Below are 15,564 nucleotides of genomic sequence, written 5' to 3'. Positions count from 1 at the left end.
CAAGTCCAGCACCCTCCACTCGAAAATGTGATGTCAGTCTATAAGAAAATAGAGTTGGGCTTTCACTATGAGCTAATAGCTTTTTATCGTAAGTGTTTGATCCTAACAAATGGTATCAGAACCAGGTCATTGGTCTATTAAAATTGACAGTTGACGTTGTGGTAAGCGCTTAATTCTAACACGTACCATATATACACAGACCCACCAATTTTTATTTTTTTGCAGATTTCATGCATGTATTTTGATATTTCTACATGTATTTTACAATGTCTTTTTGTTCATATGCATATATAATCCATCTGAATTGATTTAATGTGAGAATTTAGTATACGCGATTAATTGATCAGACGCGTGCATGACTTTTCTACAAGAATGAAGACACGCAGCAGCCAGGGGGAAATGGCTATTGAATTTACCTGGTGAAATAAAAGTTTTATTATTTTACAAGAAACAAAATTAGAGTGTATTTCATTGCATGATTCATTGAAAAAAATGGATTTTAAAATTATATATATTTTGAGTAGCTTTTTGAATTTTAGCATTTTAGAGTAATAAATTATTACAAAAAGTTAATTAATCAAACACTCATATTGATTGTTTAATCAAGTCAAAGTGTGAAACAGCTGATCAAATAAGTTAAAATTGGCTGATAAACTAACTATGTTACCAAACAGCCAGTATTAGACTATTAGTATCACTGTGAATGCCATAGCATTGCTAACTTGGACATACAAGTGCTGAAACCAAAGTGGGAGGAACTATACATGGAAGTAAATTACAAGAACAGAGAATCATAAGGTTATTCTAGACAAGTAAGATTAAGCCCTGAAACTGGAACTAGCTAGCTAGGTAGCTAAAGATTCAACCTGGAGTGTTGCCTTGAACTGTTTCGGGTGTTGATCCAGTAGTCATCAGTGGGTTTTGGAGATTAGACATGGACTCTGGAGTCGAACGCCACGTTCCGATGAGCTCTGGGGTCCAATTTCTTGCCATTTCAGTGATGTGGAGCTTTGCTACCAAATCCAGAAGCAATGTACCGGCCCCAATTAAGCAGCACTCAAACCACTGTTTCCAGTTCAGTCCTGCATCATTGGCAATGCTCTGATCTACTGCAACGAACGAAACGTGAGCCACAACGAACCCACCTGTTCCGACCCAAAACCAGGAGTTTTGATGGATGCCCTTGAAAATGTTGAGCTCTTTCAGCTCCCGGGCACTGAATATGTTAAACAGCTGGCAGAGGACGAAGGCGTTGAAGATCATGGAGTCGTTAGCCGCTTGGCTGGTTCCAAGGATATCTGTTCCTTTGAGCTGAAGGGTCACAAAAATGGCAATCTGATAGGAGGATTGGAGTAGTATGTTTATCCACATTGCCTTGGTTATAAGTGGCCCGGTTGGTCTAATTGTGTCCTGGAGGTTTTTGTTTGGTTTGCCAGATAGCAATGCTAGGCCTCCTGGGATTGAGATCAGAAAGTAAATCCAGAATAGTTGGATTGAGGATAATGGGGTGTCGCCCGAGGAAACTGCTGATATGAAGTTTATGAGTGAGCTAGCTATGGTCATGATCACTTCCACTTGGATAAACTTCTGCAAATTCTCATTGATGATTCTCCCACAAATCATCATGTCTATCAACAAACTGAAGCTCCCCTTCACAATAACAAGGTTAGCACTGTCTATCGTTATCTCTGAGAACTCGGTCTTTATGGCCAATCCAATGTCAGCTTCTTTCATCATGGGAGCGTCATAAGATCGCTCTCCCACCACCGCTACCACTTCACCTTTACTTCTTAAACACCTCACGATACGTTGCTTGAGAGGCGAGTCGCATTTTCCCACAACCTTAACACTTTCCAACCTCTCAAACATCTCTTCGTCGGTGGTACATTTCTGCAAATCATCACCGGTAAGTACCTCAGCGTCGGTTTCACATATCCCACACTCTCTGCTAACCATTTTAAGCTCTGCAACATCATCATTTTGGGAGAAAAGTATGATCTTTATCCCACTTTCCACGAGAGAAGCAATTGGGCGGTCTCGTGTTTCTTGCTCTAGCCAACCAACATTCTGGTCAGTGCAAATTGTAGAAACCTTTGCCATCTTGACACAACACAATACGTCTTTCGCTGAGGCCCTATCCGATAGTGTCGTTGAGTTCCAACGCGCAATTGCTATTGCAACAACGAAAGGTATCCCTTCCATGATTCCCACTAGTAAGACACCTAGTAAGGTTGTTAAAACTCTTGCATTTCCCTTTGATACTGCGAAAATGACCTTAAGGGAGTGGAGTATCCTTTCCAGTTCAGTAGGTGCTCCCTTAGAATCAGGTCTGTTTGCACCAGAGTCATCATCTATCTTCCCCGTCATGAAGCGCAAGAACACCACCACACATATGAGAATCGAGATTAGAATCCCTCCAATGTTTATGCACTCACTCAACTTGTCAATGGAAGTCTCAATGCTCGTCTTTTTCTGAGTAGACGACGACGAGGAGTTCATTGCCTCCCTCATCATCTCCCCCAACACGGTATCATCCACGCCCTCCGATATCACTAGCATCTTGGCACTACCCTTAACCACTCTGGATCCATAAAACAAGAATGGGCTTTGCTCATTGGATACACTGCATAATGTGCCATCATCTATTTCGAATCCTTCGCCACAAACGAATAAGCCATCTGCAGGAATTAGGCACCCGGCGTTTAGACAAACTAAATCGCCACAAACCAGATCAGAGACAGAAACCGGAGCCTCCTTCCCTCCTCTAACAACACCTACCTTCACATCCTTCTGAGGTTTCTTCTTCTTAGCTCTTCTTGCTTCGAACCAGTTTCGTGTTGAGCTAAACAGGAGGAGTACAAATATGGTCACAAACACGATTGCCCCCTCAATCCAACCGCTCTCCAAGCCGCCTTCTTTCATGCCAAAGCCAAGGGACAGCACCCCAGCCAAAGAGAGCAGCGCAATACTCCAACTCTTGCATGATTTTTTGAGGAAATGGAGGTAGTTCTGTGACAGAGCCCAATTTTGAGAGACTTGGACCATCTTTCTCTGGGAAATTTCTTCACTGTTATCCGAAATCCCGGTTCCCAGGTCAGTGTTGAATGCATCTGCAACGCCCTCCACTCCACCAAGCCTGTCATTAAGAGATTGCAGATTCTTCTCTCTGAAAATCCTTTTGAAACTCCTCCTCTGGCGTTGGAGTTCAATGCCAATATTGTCAGTTTGTGATGCTGAACTATTATTATGCCCAAAAACTGCAGGGCCAGGTCCTTCACCATCACCACCATCATCATCAACTACTACGATTTCCAAATCCTGATTAGAAATCCAATAGCAAAAGCATCATCAACTTCTCTGGTCTCCAAATCCAGGTCAGAAATCCAAAACAAAGAAGATTCATAGTTACTTTCGGACAGAAGCCGATAAAGGGTCAAGTCCATCAATTGGAGGTTAAGGGATTGTTGGATAGAGACCAGTAAAGGGCCAAGTCTAGCACCCTGGCCACCTGACGGTCTGTAAGGAAATAAAGTTACACCTTTGCTATGAACTATAGCTTTTGGCGATTCTAACAAGTGGTATTAGAGTCAGGTTACAGGTTTGAGTTCCAGCAATAGCAAAAATTTTGCAATTAAAATTGGCAGGTGCTGGGCGAACTTTTGGCGTAGCTATAAGCGCTTGATCCTAATAGTTACACAGCTATATATAGCTAGATTTATCAAAACTTCAAAAGGCAAAGACAAAGATGATTAGGTATGTATAGTACCAGTCCATCTTTAGCATCAGTGGAGCTAAGAACGCTATATGAAGAGGTGAGGGAAGATGAGACCCTAGACAGGGAAGGTGATTGGCTCATAGGCGGCCTTGCTCCGGCAATGAACATTTCTGTGGACTGCAAAAACAAAATGATTCTCAGCAGATAATTCTGCCTCGTTGTAGTATTACCGTTATGATCATCAGCATCAGATGCTATAAGCAGTGGACATTCATTCATTTCCATTTCTGTGCTCGTGTCGCCTTCCTCCATATATATTTTCTCCGCCTGTATCCAAGCCTGTAGATCAGAGACAGATCGAAACAACAAAAGTACTTATCAGAAATTTTTTTTTTTTGAAAACTTACTTATCAGAAACTTTAATCAGTAAAAGATGGATAGATGTTTATGAGAATAGAATGATGGATATGTAGCTGTCCTTAAATATGCAATGTATATATAGATACTGATGAGAACTCCCAAAGTTTGAAGAAGTAATTCCATGGCGTTAAAGGAAGCTTCCCAGAAGTTAGAGAAGAGGAAAAGCAAATGTAATTATATGGCGGCCTTGTGTTACGTAGTAGTAGTGGGCTTCTTTATCATATATAAGAGTGTGTGTTTGTGTGTAATAGTGTGTTTTACATTTGAGACCATAAATTAAAGCGGCTGATTTCCCTAAACAATTTTCATGAAAATTCACTATACGCGATTTAGTTCAGACGCGTGGTTCGATTTGTGGACGCGTCCATGACTTTTATACAATATGGATGAATACACACACACACACACACACACACATATATATATATATATATATATATATCACACACACACATCTCTCTCTCTCTCCCACACACATATATTATATATATATATATATATATATATATATATATATATATATATATATATATATATATATCCAATGAGGATTTCACTAAGTATTTTATGCACAGATACAAATGAAAAAGACACACAATGTGTCCAAGAAACACTATTGACTACAAATGGTATTCTTTCAACCCGATGTTGCCTCCATTCTTCAGCACCTGATCTTTATTCCAAGGGCTAACCACAAAATCGCCTTGAGAGCAAGATCTTCGACCACAATCTTCAAAAGCTACAATTGTTTGTATGTTTTCACAAACGAATGGACTGTGAACTCAGAAGTTCATTGTGAAGCTCAAGTTGCAATCGATATGAACTTTTAATCTTCGTCTCTCTCATGCTTTTCGATCTAGCACAATACTTAAAAACTTTAGCAATGGGACTTAGCAAATTTTTAGGGATGAGCAACCTTTTTGAGCTCCAATCTGGAGTCCTCTATTTATAAGATAGACCTAGGGGTAACCTGATCAGGAATTTTCGAATATGTTCGATACCTCAGTGCCACAGGTGTTCCTTACACTATATATATATATATATATATATATATATACCTGACCTCTCAGGCTCGGGTCAGTGTGGCCCCGGGTCGGTTGGTCTTGACACTGCTTCGGGTCAGTTTGCTCAGGATCCGCTCCATCAAAGGGCATTTATACAATGCGTCAAAGGAATGAGGATATTGCACAATGGAGTCTTCAAAAGACAGGTTTCCAAACTTCAGTTATGCGACGCCCCATCGACTCACTTCAACAGGAACGTAACTCAGTTGGCTAACAATGTTTCACCTTTAGGTTTGAAATCTGCTCAGGTGTCAATGAAGAGTATGCTAAAGTGAGATCACAACTTTTGGGGATGAATCGTGTGCCATCAATGAATAAGGTCTATGGTAAGATTGCTAAGCAGAAAAGACAAAATACAGCCAATACAAATGATTAGTAATTAGTTGTTGGAAACATGCTAGAAGAATCTTCAACATTTGCAATCAATTTCTAGAGTACAAGTAATAATATTTGGAAGAAAGAGTTCTTTTTGAGGGAACAATAATAAACCTTAGTGTACCTACAATAAACCTCCATATAGTTTTCCCTAGAAGATAAATTAAAAATACTAATTCTTCTCTATCACGTACTCCATAGGCCAAGACTAGGATAATGAATATTTGATAGAAAAAGATGTATAGATCCTATATCAATCTTCCATTGACTAGGATGTTGAATTTGTCTCTGAATATGACCGGTGCAACATTGTATTGTTTCACAAGTGAAACTCTGTATGCAAAATATTATTACAAAGACAGAATTAATAAAAGATTCCATCAGCCTTCTACGCTAGTCATCTAATACTCCAGTTGTAGTACATAAAAAAAATCATAGTAAGTAGTGTGAGCCTGATTTTTGAAAAACAAATCAAAGATCTAGTCTTTGAGGGAATATGCTCTCTAAGTTTTTGAGTGTTCCTTGACAATGTGTTTAGTAATTGCAATATTTTTCCAATAAGGTTTGGAGATCTCATATGGAGATTAATCTTTGGGTGACGTATGAATGAAGTTTTCAGGTTCTATCTTTTAATTTAGGGCTATGTTACTCTATCAAAAATTATTCATAATTTATGTCACACATGACATATGATTCGCTTGATTTAAATGGTATTTGCTTGAGAGATCAAAAAAGAATAATATCATGTCAGTTTGTCGATCTGAAGCAAACAAGTGCGTGAATATAAATGATGTTAATTTGATAATCACTGATGTGGTAAATAATCTGAGTTATATGATTAGATCTATGCTGTGATGGTAGTAAGAGGAAGAGTGATTGACAATGGGTCAGAGACTCCCGAGCTTATATGAGTTAGGTCCAAATCTAAAAGTCCCATCTTTCAAGCAATAAATGAGCTATTTATAAGGGTTAGGAGAAAGCACATATCATGATCCCAACATGCTTGCCACATGCTTCGCATGCATTTGGTGGGATCGGAGGCTGTGTAGATTGGTCCATGTGCTCTAATATGCCCGACAAACCTATTCTCTGATGTGAAGGGCCATTTGATTGGGATACCGTGTTGAGGCCCCAAATCGGGACCGAACCTGACTCGGGTTTTGTTATAGCCCACATAATTAACTACGGATCCGTCTCCAGGTCGATTTGGGTTGGGTCGCAGAACATGGTCAATTGGATATTGAATAATTCCCTTAGCCTTAAGGAATACGAACCATGCAAGTAATACGGGTAATACAACTATACGCTCGGGGTATATTTTTTATCAAGCACTATTTATATACTTAATTTATATAGATTATTATAATAAATCAGTTTTATTTATTTAAAATTATATTTATTTTGAACTTTATTTTATATTTTATACTAATATAATAATTATTGAGAAAATTGCATTTTTGGTCCTTCAGTTATACTCGACACTCGTGTTATAGATTTAGTCCTTGAGTTATATGCGTGAAAATCTTTAACCCCTAAGTTATGCATGGAGTGGCGATTTTAGTACTTGAAGGACCAAATTAGCCACTTTATTAAGTGATAAATTGGTGGTAAAAATAGTTTTCGAATGACTAAAACCGTCATTTTGTGTATAATTTAGGGTTAAAAATGGTCACACATATAACTCAAGGACTAAGTTTGTACCGCAAGTATAACTGAAAGACTAAAAATACAAATTTCTCATAACTATTTGAATAATTAAGCTTACTGATTATTTTGGGCCATTAGGATTGTACATATTGATATTGTTATATTATTAATAAGAGTTGGGCTTAATTAGTTGATGGTGAAATGAAATAGATTTAGTTGTCTTAGTTGGAACATTAAAATGTTTCAATTGTTTTAAATGTAATCAAGCCCAAGTCTCATATAAGCTTTAATTTGCCCTTTCTTTCTTTTTCTTTGATGCTTGAGCTCTGTACATATTACGTAGACAGCAGAGTCCACAGCAGCGAATTGGGCAATTATTGTGTCCACATGTTCCAAAACGAAATCGTTAAATTTTATGAGTTAGAATAATATACATTATGAATTATAATAATATATATTATAAGTTAGGATAATATACTTTATGTAACTACTAACTAGTACAGAACTGCACATTCGCCACTGTTGTAAATGACTTTTTTCAACTGTTGTACAATAGTGGCGAATGGCAGGGTCGCTGAATGTCATTGACTTTCCGCCACCATTGTGGAACAGTGGCAGAAAGTCTAGTCATCTGCTACCGTTCTTCACTTAAAAGGTTGCGGATTAATATTTTTTTTTAATATTAGGTCATCCGCTACCGTTCCTAGCTAGAAACGCTATGAACGGTAGCGGATGATTATATATATTTTCTTAAAATAGCTCTTCCACTACCGTTCCTAGCTAGAAACGGTAGCGAATGATTATATTTTTAAAATATTTTATTTATTTTCATTAAAACTCGTAATTTTTTTTTAATTCCTATACCTTTTACAACTTAAAATCCATATCAATAGTTCTACACAATACATCTATCAACACACTATATCTAACAAAATATTATCATCAACACTACCTAATACTATCAAACTACCATCAAACTTTATATCATCACAAAATTAAACTATTATCTAACTTTATACTAGCACAATACTTTAAATCATCACACTTTAACACAATACTACCATCAAAACAGAGTACTTTATATCATCACAGACTTTAATAGAATAATATATATCATCAAAACACAATACAGTCATCAAATTAAAACACAATAATTTTATTAATAAAACAAAAGTTGCACGCACTGGGAGAAAAAAAATTTTGCCCATTGGTCTCGAATCTCATTTATGTGGTTGATAGAATACGGACTATTGCTTTCAAATGCCTACAAAATAATTTAATTAATAAAATATAATTGAACTATACATAGTTCTATTTAAATTCACTTTTCTCATCCAAACGATCAACAGATGAATATTTTGTCAAGATGTCAAACATGTATCGTATGACATAATATCCACACTCAACATGTCCCGATTGTATCGGGCACTATAAAATACATATAAATTTTAGTAATTTAAACAATTTATTGTAATTCAAAATATCACACTAAAGCTTAAATTCAATTTTCATGCATACTTTGCATTGCATCCAATTGATGGTCTTATCTGTCCATTTGTAAGAACAGAGCGAAATGCCCTATAATAATTATAAACATACATCAAAATTTATAAATAATATAATGGATCGGAAGTTTAAATACTTATATTAATAATATATAAGGTATTTACTTACACATTCAGAGAAGATTTAACTTCAACAATGCGCGATCACAAGGCAAGGGATCCAAGACATATACATTTTGAAAATTGAAGGGCAGCATTTACATTGCTAATAATTCAGGGGTGACATTGATAATTGTTATATTTGTGAGGGGCATAAATTACAATTTTTCCTTTAAATCCATGTACTAGTTAAACTGAATTAGAAGTTCAAAAGATATTCAAGTAGTATCTTTTAGCAAATAATCTACCAGACATATTGAGTAATAATAAAAGAGCAACTAGGTCCCTATAATTTCGATAACTTGGATCGAATATATCTATCAATGTTTCTTGATGCCAGAAGCACAGGAAATCAAATTTATTGGTGCAAAAGATAAGAATACACAAAAAGCTAGAGTTAGTAGAGAAACTTGCCTGCTCTTGAAATATCTTTAAAATCCTATCCTGAAGATATCATAAATTCGTTCAGAAGGCGAAAACCTAAATAAATTTATAGGTGCACCAAACGATCATAATATTGGAGATGTGAAATGATCAGATCTTAATATCTTTGGGAAATGACAATAATCTAGTTGTGATACATTGTCATGAATTTATAAGAATGAGATAAATTTATGATAAAAATATTATAGTTGTCGACAATATACTTGCCTTTACAATTGCTCATATTATATGACTAGTATTTTGTATGCGCGATGCGCGGAAACTCATGCCCAATATTAAAACATTAATAAATACAAATAATTAAAATTTATAATTCGAAATATATATACACAAATAATACATGTATTTTATAAACACGTATATGATTTACCATTAATAGAAATTTAATTAAAATATAATCAACCATTAAATTAATTATATAATGATTTTAATAAAATGATAATTAAAGAATAGGAAAAAGATATGATAGATATAGGTGTATGGTAATAATGATGGAGTTAAAATTAACGGTGTTATAACGGTGTAAGGGTAGTTTTGTATAACAAGAATGTAGTAGGGATATTTTTGTCTAATAACATTGAAATGTACAACATTTAAAGCAAAATGTATACATTTATTAGCATACAAAAAGAGGGACATAAATATTGGATATAACCTTGATTGAGACTTATTATGTTTTTAGATCTATGTCCAAAACTTAAAACTCTTCGAAAAATTCATACATGCACAGCGGAAGCATCATATCGTTATTTCTATGATTCTATGTAAAAGAGGGAGTTAGAAAGTTTTTACCCTTGAAGCGTGCTTTGACAACATCAACGACTTGAACTGTCCAATTGTCTGGCCTCTAGTCCGTTCACCGACCGGGCACGCGAGAACTCCTAGAGATTTTTACGTGAAAACTCTTTTCCTAACTTATCTCTTTATCACTTCTATCACTTAAGAAATAGGGCAAGACTTAGCTTATATATACTTAGCCAAGCGTTATAGAGATGTTGTTGCATGTCCAAATACAACAACAAAAATTATGAAAGAAATGTGAGAGTATATGATGAGACCGGAATGCAACAAATAAATGATCCATTAAAAGTCTCGAGTGACCCGGTAATAAGATCTAAGTCAAGGAAGATTCAAGAGGCTTTTAACACTTTTGTGCAAACAGATTGAAGTCCAACATCTTTTTGTGAAGAAGAAGATCAATCTGGAAAAATAATTCTATTCAATTGTCTTCACATAAAAACTTTTGAAGACAATTCAAACTTCAGCATCAGATCAAATTTCCCGGTGTGAAATTATTTGCAAGGTGTATTTTTTTTAGGTGGGAAACTACTTTGCAAGAATTGTATTTTTTTATTTTTGGGTGGAAATTACTTTTGCAAAATGTTGTATTTTTAATTTTGGGTGGGAAATTATTTTGTATTTTAATTTTGGGTGGGGAATTATTTTCTATTTTTAATTTTGGGTGGGAATTACTTTTACAAAGTTGTAATTTTTATTTTGGGTGGGATTGGTGACCTAGAATATTTAATACCTTATTTTCCCCTATAAATACCCCATAAACCCAATGGTTTGAGACACACCTTGTAAGAATTCAATTTGAGTGAAATTTCTCTCTTTTCTTTGCATGAGAAGTGCATTGAAGTTTTAGGTTGTTAGTGAGAAGTAATCAATCTTGGTAGGCTAGTGAGAAGCTAGTTTACCCCCCCCCCTATCTTGTTCTTTATATTCACACACACATCCAAAAAACCCAAAAAGAATACTATTACTCATATTATATAGCTAATTTTATTTTTGTATCTTAATTCTAGTGCTAGATTCCTAATACTCTAATTCTTAGCCTTGCTTAATAATCTAAGGGTTGAGAGTATTATTTGTTAGTTTGGTGAGACATTTGTAGAGTTGGGATCTCAAAATCCAAGAGTCTACAAGGTAAGATCCTCTTTTGGACACGAAAGGTTCTTGAGTGATTCCTTGAGTGTGCACTTATTGCGGGAAGCAATTCGTGTACGCATCAGTTTGGTATCAGAGCTAAGTTCTTTTTTTTTTCTTTCTTATCTTTAAGTTCCTTTTTTTTTTCTCTTTATTCTATCATTCCTATCTTTAATTTCATATTTCCTGTTGTTCCATTTCCTTTTCCCTTATACCTGTTACGTTCTTGCTTTATTCTATTATTGCTATCTTAAAGTTCATATTTACTTTTCCTTGCTACTTTAAAATTCATATATACTATTGTGTCTACCTTTTTTTTTTCTTTTTTTCTTTTTATTCATTTCATTATCCGTACTTTTACTCTTTATATTCATAGCTTTTGATTTGGTGACCTTATAAAGGTTAGATACCATCAAGCTTCTTTTGACATATTCTACTATTGTATTCTATTTTTAGTTAAAGTTTACTTTATTGGAGGTTTGTTAAAAATAAAAAAAAAAAGAAAAAAAAAGAAAAAAAAAGAGAAAAAAAAACAAAAAGAGCAAAAAAAAAAAAAGGTAAAACAAAAAAAAAGGGGGATAAGGTTGGTTTGATTTTTAGTTTGAATTGTTGAATTTATATCTAAGCATTACTTGAAATTAATTGTGCTTTGTTTCTTTTTATCACATATACTTCTTCTACTTTCTTTGTTTCTTACAAAAAAAAAAAAACCACCTGTGTCAGTTTCAAACACACTCTGTGTCAGTTTCTACATCACTCTGTACATGCTATTTCCTACCTTTCGTGCTTACTAGACTCAAATTCTACAAGTGTTTGGTTTGTTGTTTGTGGTGGATACAACCCTTGTGAATTTTAAGCTTTGTTAAGGACCAAGAGGAAAAGAACTAGTACTTGAGAAAAAAAAAGTCAAAAAAAAAAGAGTGAATGAACTGTGAGTGATTAAATATTTCCTTTTGATTACTATCTTCTTATTTTTGCATTTTTTTTACTTAAGGAATGTCAAGTATGGCTAGTACTAGTGAACAAGGTAGTATTATTGCCCAAATTGAGAAAATGATGACCATGATGAAAGATCTTAGTGATAGGCTACAAAACATAGAAAATCAAAGAGTGAGAGTTGAAAATGAGGGAGTACAAAATCATGAGGGAGGAAACCAAGAAGAGAGGAGGGGTAGAGAAATAACAAGATATAATAGTTTACCTCGCATGCTCCCTAGAAGATTTGTGGAAGAAAGGGTAGATAATAATCTTAGCTCTTTAAGAATGGAAATGCCTACTTATAATGGGGATGATGAACCCGAAGTTTTCTTAAATTGGGTAGATGAAGTGGAGGATATTTTTGGGCTTCATAACTTTGGGGAAGAAAAGAAGTTTAAAACAGCCATAGCATCCCTAAAAGATTTTGCTAAATTGTGGTGGAAACAACTTAGTCGTAGGCGTCTAGAAGACCAAGATGAACCTATAGAGACATGGGGAGAGCCTAAGAGGGAGATGAGAAGGAAGTTTGTGCTTAGTAATTTTTATCGTGATATGCGTAGAAAATTACAAGAACTCAAACAAGGCAACAAGTCCGTTCGTGAGTTCTACAAGGAGATGGAGAGATTGAAGGCACGAGCAAATATCCAGGACGATGACGAGACCACCATAGCCCGTATCCTTGAAGGATTCAACCGTGATATTCGAAGAGAACTCCGCAACCAAGAATTTGATGACGTGGACAAATTGGTTCGAGTTGCTTCGAAGGTAGAAGATGAGCTGAGATATGAAAGGGGAAGCAAACCATTTGTGTCTTCTCAATGGGATCAACCAAGGAGGGTTACTAACAACTCCTATCAGTCAAGGACACAAAAGGAGTACTCTCGACCATCCCACACCCAGGAGGAGAAGAAAAATAACCAAAGGGAAAAAGAGAAGTTCCAAGAGGGTTCAAAGCAAAAGGTTAGTACTGTGACATGTTACAGGTGTCAAGGTCGAGGACATTATGCTCGAGAATGCCCTAACACCAAAAAAATTCTCACCACTGGCAAAGATGAGCGAGAATACATGTCCGCAAATGAATCTGATGACGAAGAGTTGGAGCCTAACGGAGAAAGACAAAAAGATTACCATTCTGAAGAAGAAGTGCAAGAAGATGATGCTCTACATTTCAACTGTGTTGTCCACAAAGCCTTGAGCACTTTAGTTGTCCTGGATCAAGAAGAACAACGAGAGAACATCTTCTATGGCAAATGCAAGATTCCCTGTGCTACATGCAGTTTCATCATTGATGGGGGGAGTTGTACCAATGTGATCAACGAGGATGTAGTTAATGCAATGAAAATACCAACAATCCAGCATCCTCAACCCTATAAGCTACAATGGCTTAATGATGATGGTGAACTCAAGGTACACAAACAAGCCCTCATTTCTATTTCCATTGGAAAATATAAAGATGATGTGTTATGTGATGTGATCCCAATGCATGCTTGTCACATCTTTCTTGGTCGGCCATGGCAATATGACCGAGACACCTTACACCATGGTAAGACAAATAAGTACACCATTCATAAGGGAGGTAAGAAGTATACATTGACTCCACTAGCACCAAAAGAAGTGTACAACCTACAAGTGCAATCAAAAAAATTGAGAGAAGAACTTGCCCAAAAGGCAAAAGAGNAATCAAAAAAATTGAGAGAAGAACTTGCCCAAAAGGCAAAAGAGGCCATGAAGGAAGCCACTAGTGGAAAACAAAAGACCATAGCTCATGAGAAGAAGCAAAGAAAGGAAGGGATGAAGAAGGACACTACGCAATCATCTCATAATTTACTCATGACAAAGGGAGAAGTGGAGCAAGCCTTAAGAAGGGGAGAGGGGGTTTTCTTACTTTACCCGATTGATTTTTGTTTAAATTTTATTAAAAGTGAAATTATCCCTTCTGATGTTTCTGCTTTGCTTTCTGAATTTGCAGATGTCTTTCCTGAAGAGTTACCAAAGGGGTTACCTCCAATTCGTGGGATTGAGCATCAAATTGATCTCATACCTGGAGCAAGTTTGCCTAATAGACCAGCATATTGCACCAATCCCGACGAGTCCAAAGAGATTCAACGTCAAGTTGATGAGTTGTTACAAGCTGGATTCATCCAAGAAAGCCTTAGCCCATGTGTTGTACCCGTACTACTTGTACCAAAGAAAGATGGCACGTGGCGGATGTGTGTTGATTGTCGCGCCATCAATAACATCACGGTAAAGTATCGCTATCCTATTCCTAGGTTAGATGATATGCTTGATGAATTGCATGGGGCTAAAATTTTCAGTAAAATAGATCTAAGAAGAGGTTATCATCAAATTAGAATGCAAAAGGGAGATGAATGGAAAACTGCCTTCAAGATTAAAAATGGTCTCTATGAATGGTTAGTTATGCCGTTTGGATTAACAAATGCCCCTAGCACCTTCATGAGATTGATGAACCATGTTCTTAGGAATTTTATTGAAAAATTTGNAATCAAAAAAATTGAGAGAAGAACTTGCCCAAAAGGCAAAAGAGGCCATGAAGGAAGCCACTAGTGGAAAACAAAAGACCATAGCTCATGAGAAGAAGCAAAGAAAGGAAGGGATGAAGAAGGACACTACGCAATCATCTCATAATTTACTCATGACAAAGGGAGAAGTGGAGCAAGCCTTAAGAAGGGGAGAGGGGGTTTTCTTACTTTACCCGATTGATTTTTGTTTAAATTTTATTAAAAGTGAAATTATCCCTTCTGATGTTTCTGCTTTGCTTTCTGAATTTGCAGATGTCTTTCCTGAAGAGTTACCAAAGGGGTTACCTCCAATTCGTGGGATTGAGCATCAAATTGATCTCATACCTGGAGCAAGTTTGCCTAATAGACCAGCATATTGCACCAATCCCGACGAGTCCAAAGAGATTCAACGTCAAGTTGATGAGTTGTTACAAGCTGGATTCATCCAAGAAAGCCTTAGCCCATGTGTTGTACCCGTACTACTTGTACCAAAGAAAGATGGCACGTGGCGGATGTGTGTTGATTGTCGCGCCATCAATAACATCACGGTAAAGTATCGCTATCCTATTCCTAGGTTAGATGATATGCTTGATGAATTGCATGGGGCTAAAATTTTCAGTAAAATAGATCTAAGAAGAGGTTATCATCAAATTAGAATGCAAAAGGGAGATGAATGGAAAACTGCCTTCAAGATTAAAAATGGTCTCTATGAATGGTTAGTTATGCCGTTTGGATTAACAAATGCCCCTAGCACCTTCATGAGATTGATGAACCATGTTCTTAGGAATTTTATTGGAAAATTTGTTGTT

At 36.1% G+C, this 15,564-nt stretch overlaps 2 protein-coding genes across 3 annotated transcripts in view; one reads left to right on the top strand and one right to left on the bottom strand.

The window, feature by feature from the left end:
- LOC116022221 (farnesyl pyrophosphate synthase 1-like) overlaps positions 1-15,564 on the top strand; it is a 462,332-nt gene that overhangs the window by 119,652 nt on the left and 327,116 nt on the right. The window lies entirely within an intron of this gene.
- On the bottom strand, positions 639-4,161 carry LOC116022206 (putative calcium-transporting ATPase 13, plasma membrane-type). 2 transcript variants are annotated; one of them, XM_031262816.1, is made up of 3 exons: positions 4,123-4,158; positions 3,767-4,042; positions 639-3,318 (listed from the first exon to the last, which is right to left on the bottom strand). In XM_031262816.1, the coding sequence occupies exons 2-3, from the start codon at positions 4,025-4,027 to the stop codon at positions 862-864; spliced, it is 2,718 nt and encodes a 905-aa protein (XP_031118676.1). In that variant the 5' UTR covers positions 4,028-4,042; positions 4,123-4,158; the 3' UTR covers positions 639-861. The 2 variants fall into 2 exon arrangements, with proteins under 2 accessions (XP_031118676.1, XP_031118675.1); XM_031262815.1 differs by having other exon boundaries at positions 3,767-4,161.

The sequence above is a fragment of the Ipomoea triloba genome, chromosome 6, assembly GCF_003576645.1.
Source record: "Ipomoea triloba cultivar NCNSP0323 chromosome 6, ASM357664v1".
In the NCBI taxonomy this organism is placed as follows: domain Eukaryota; kingdom Viridiplantae; phylum Streptophyta; class Magnoliopsida; order Solanales; family Convolvulaceae; genus Ipomoea; species Ipomoea triloba.
Note: the sequence above shows the minus strand (reverse complement) of the source record. Positions and strands in the feature narration are given on the sequence as shown.

Excerpts from the sequence above, each read along its gene's own strand:
- LOC116022206 (XM_031262815.1), bottom strand. The coding sequence starts at position 4,027 with ATGGAGGAAGGCGACACGAGCACAGAAATGGAAATGAATGAATGTCCA. Across the intron at positions 3,319-3,766 it reads CTGATGCTAAAGATGGACTG|GATTTGGAAATCGTAGTAGT; the intron begins GTACTATACATA and ends ATTTCTAATCAG.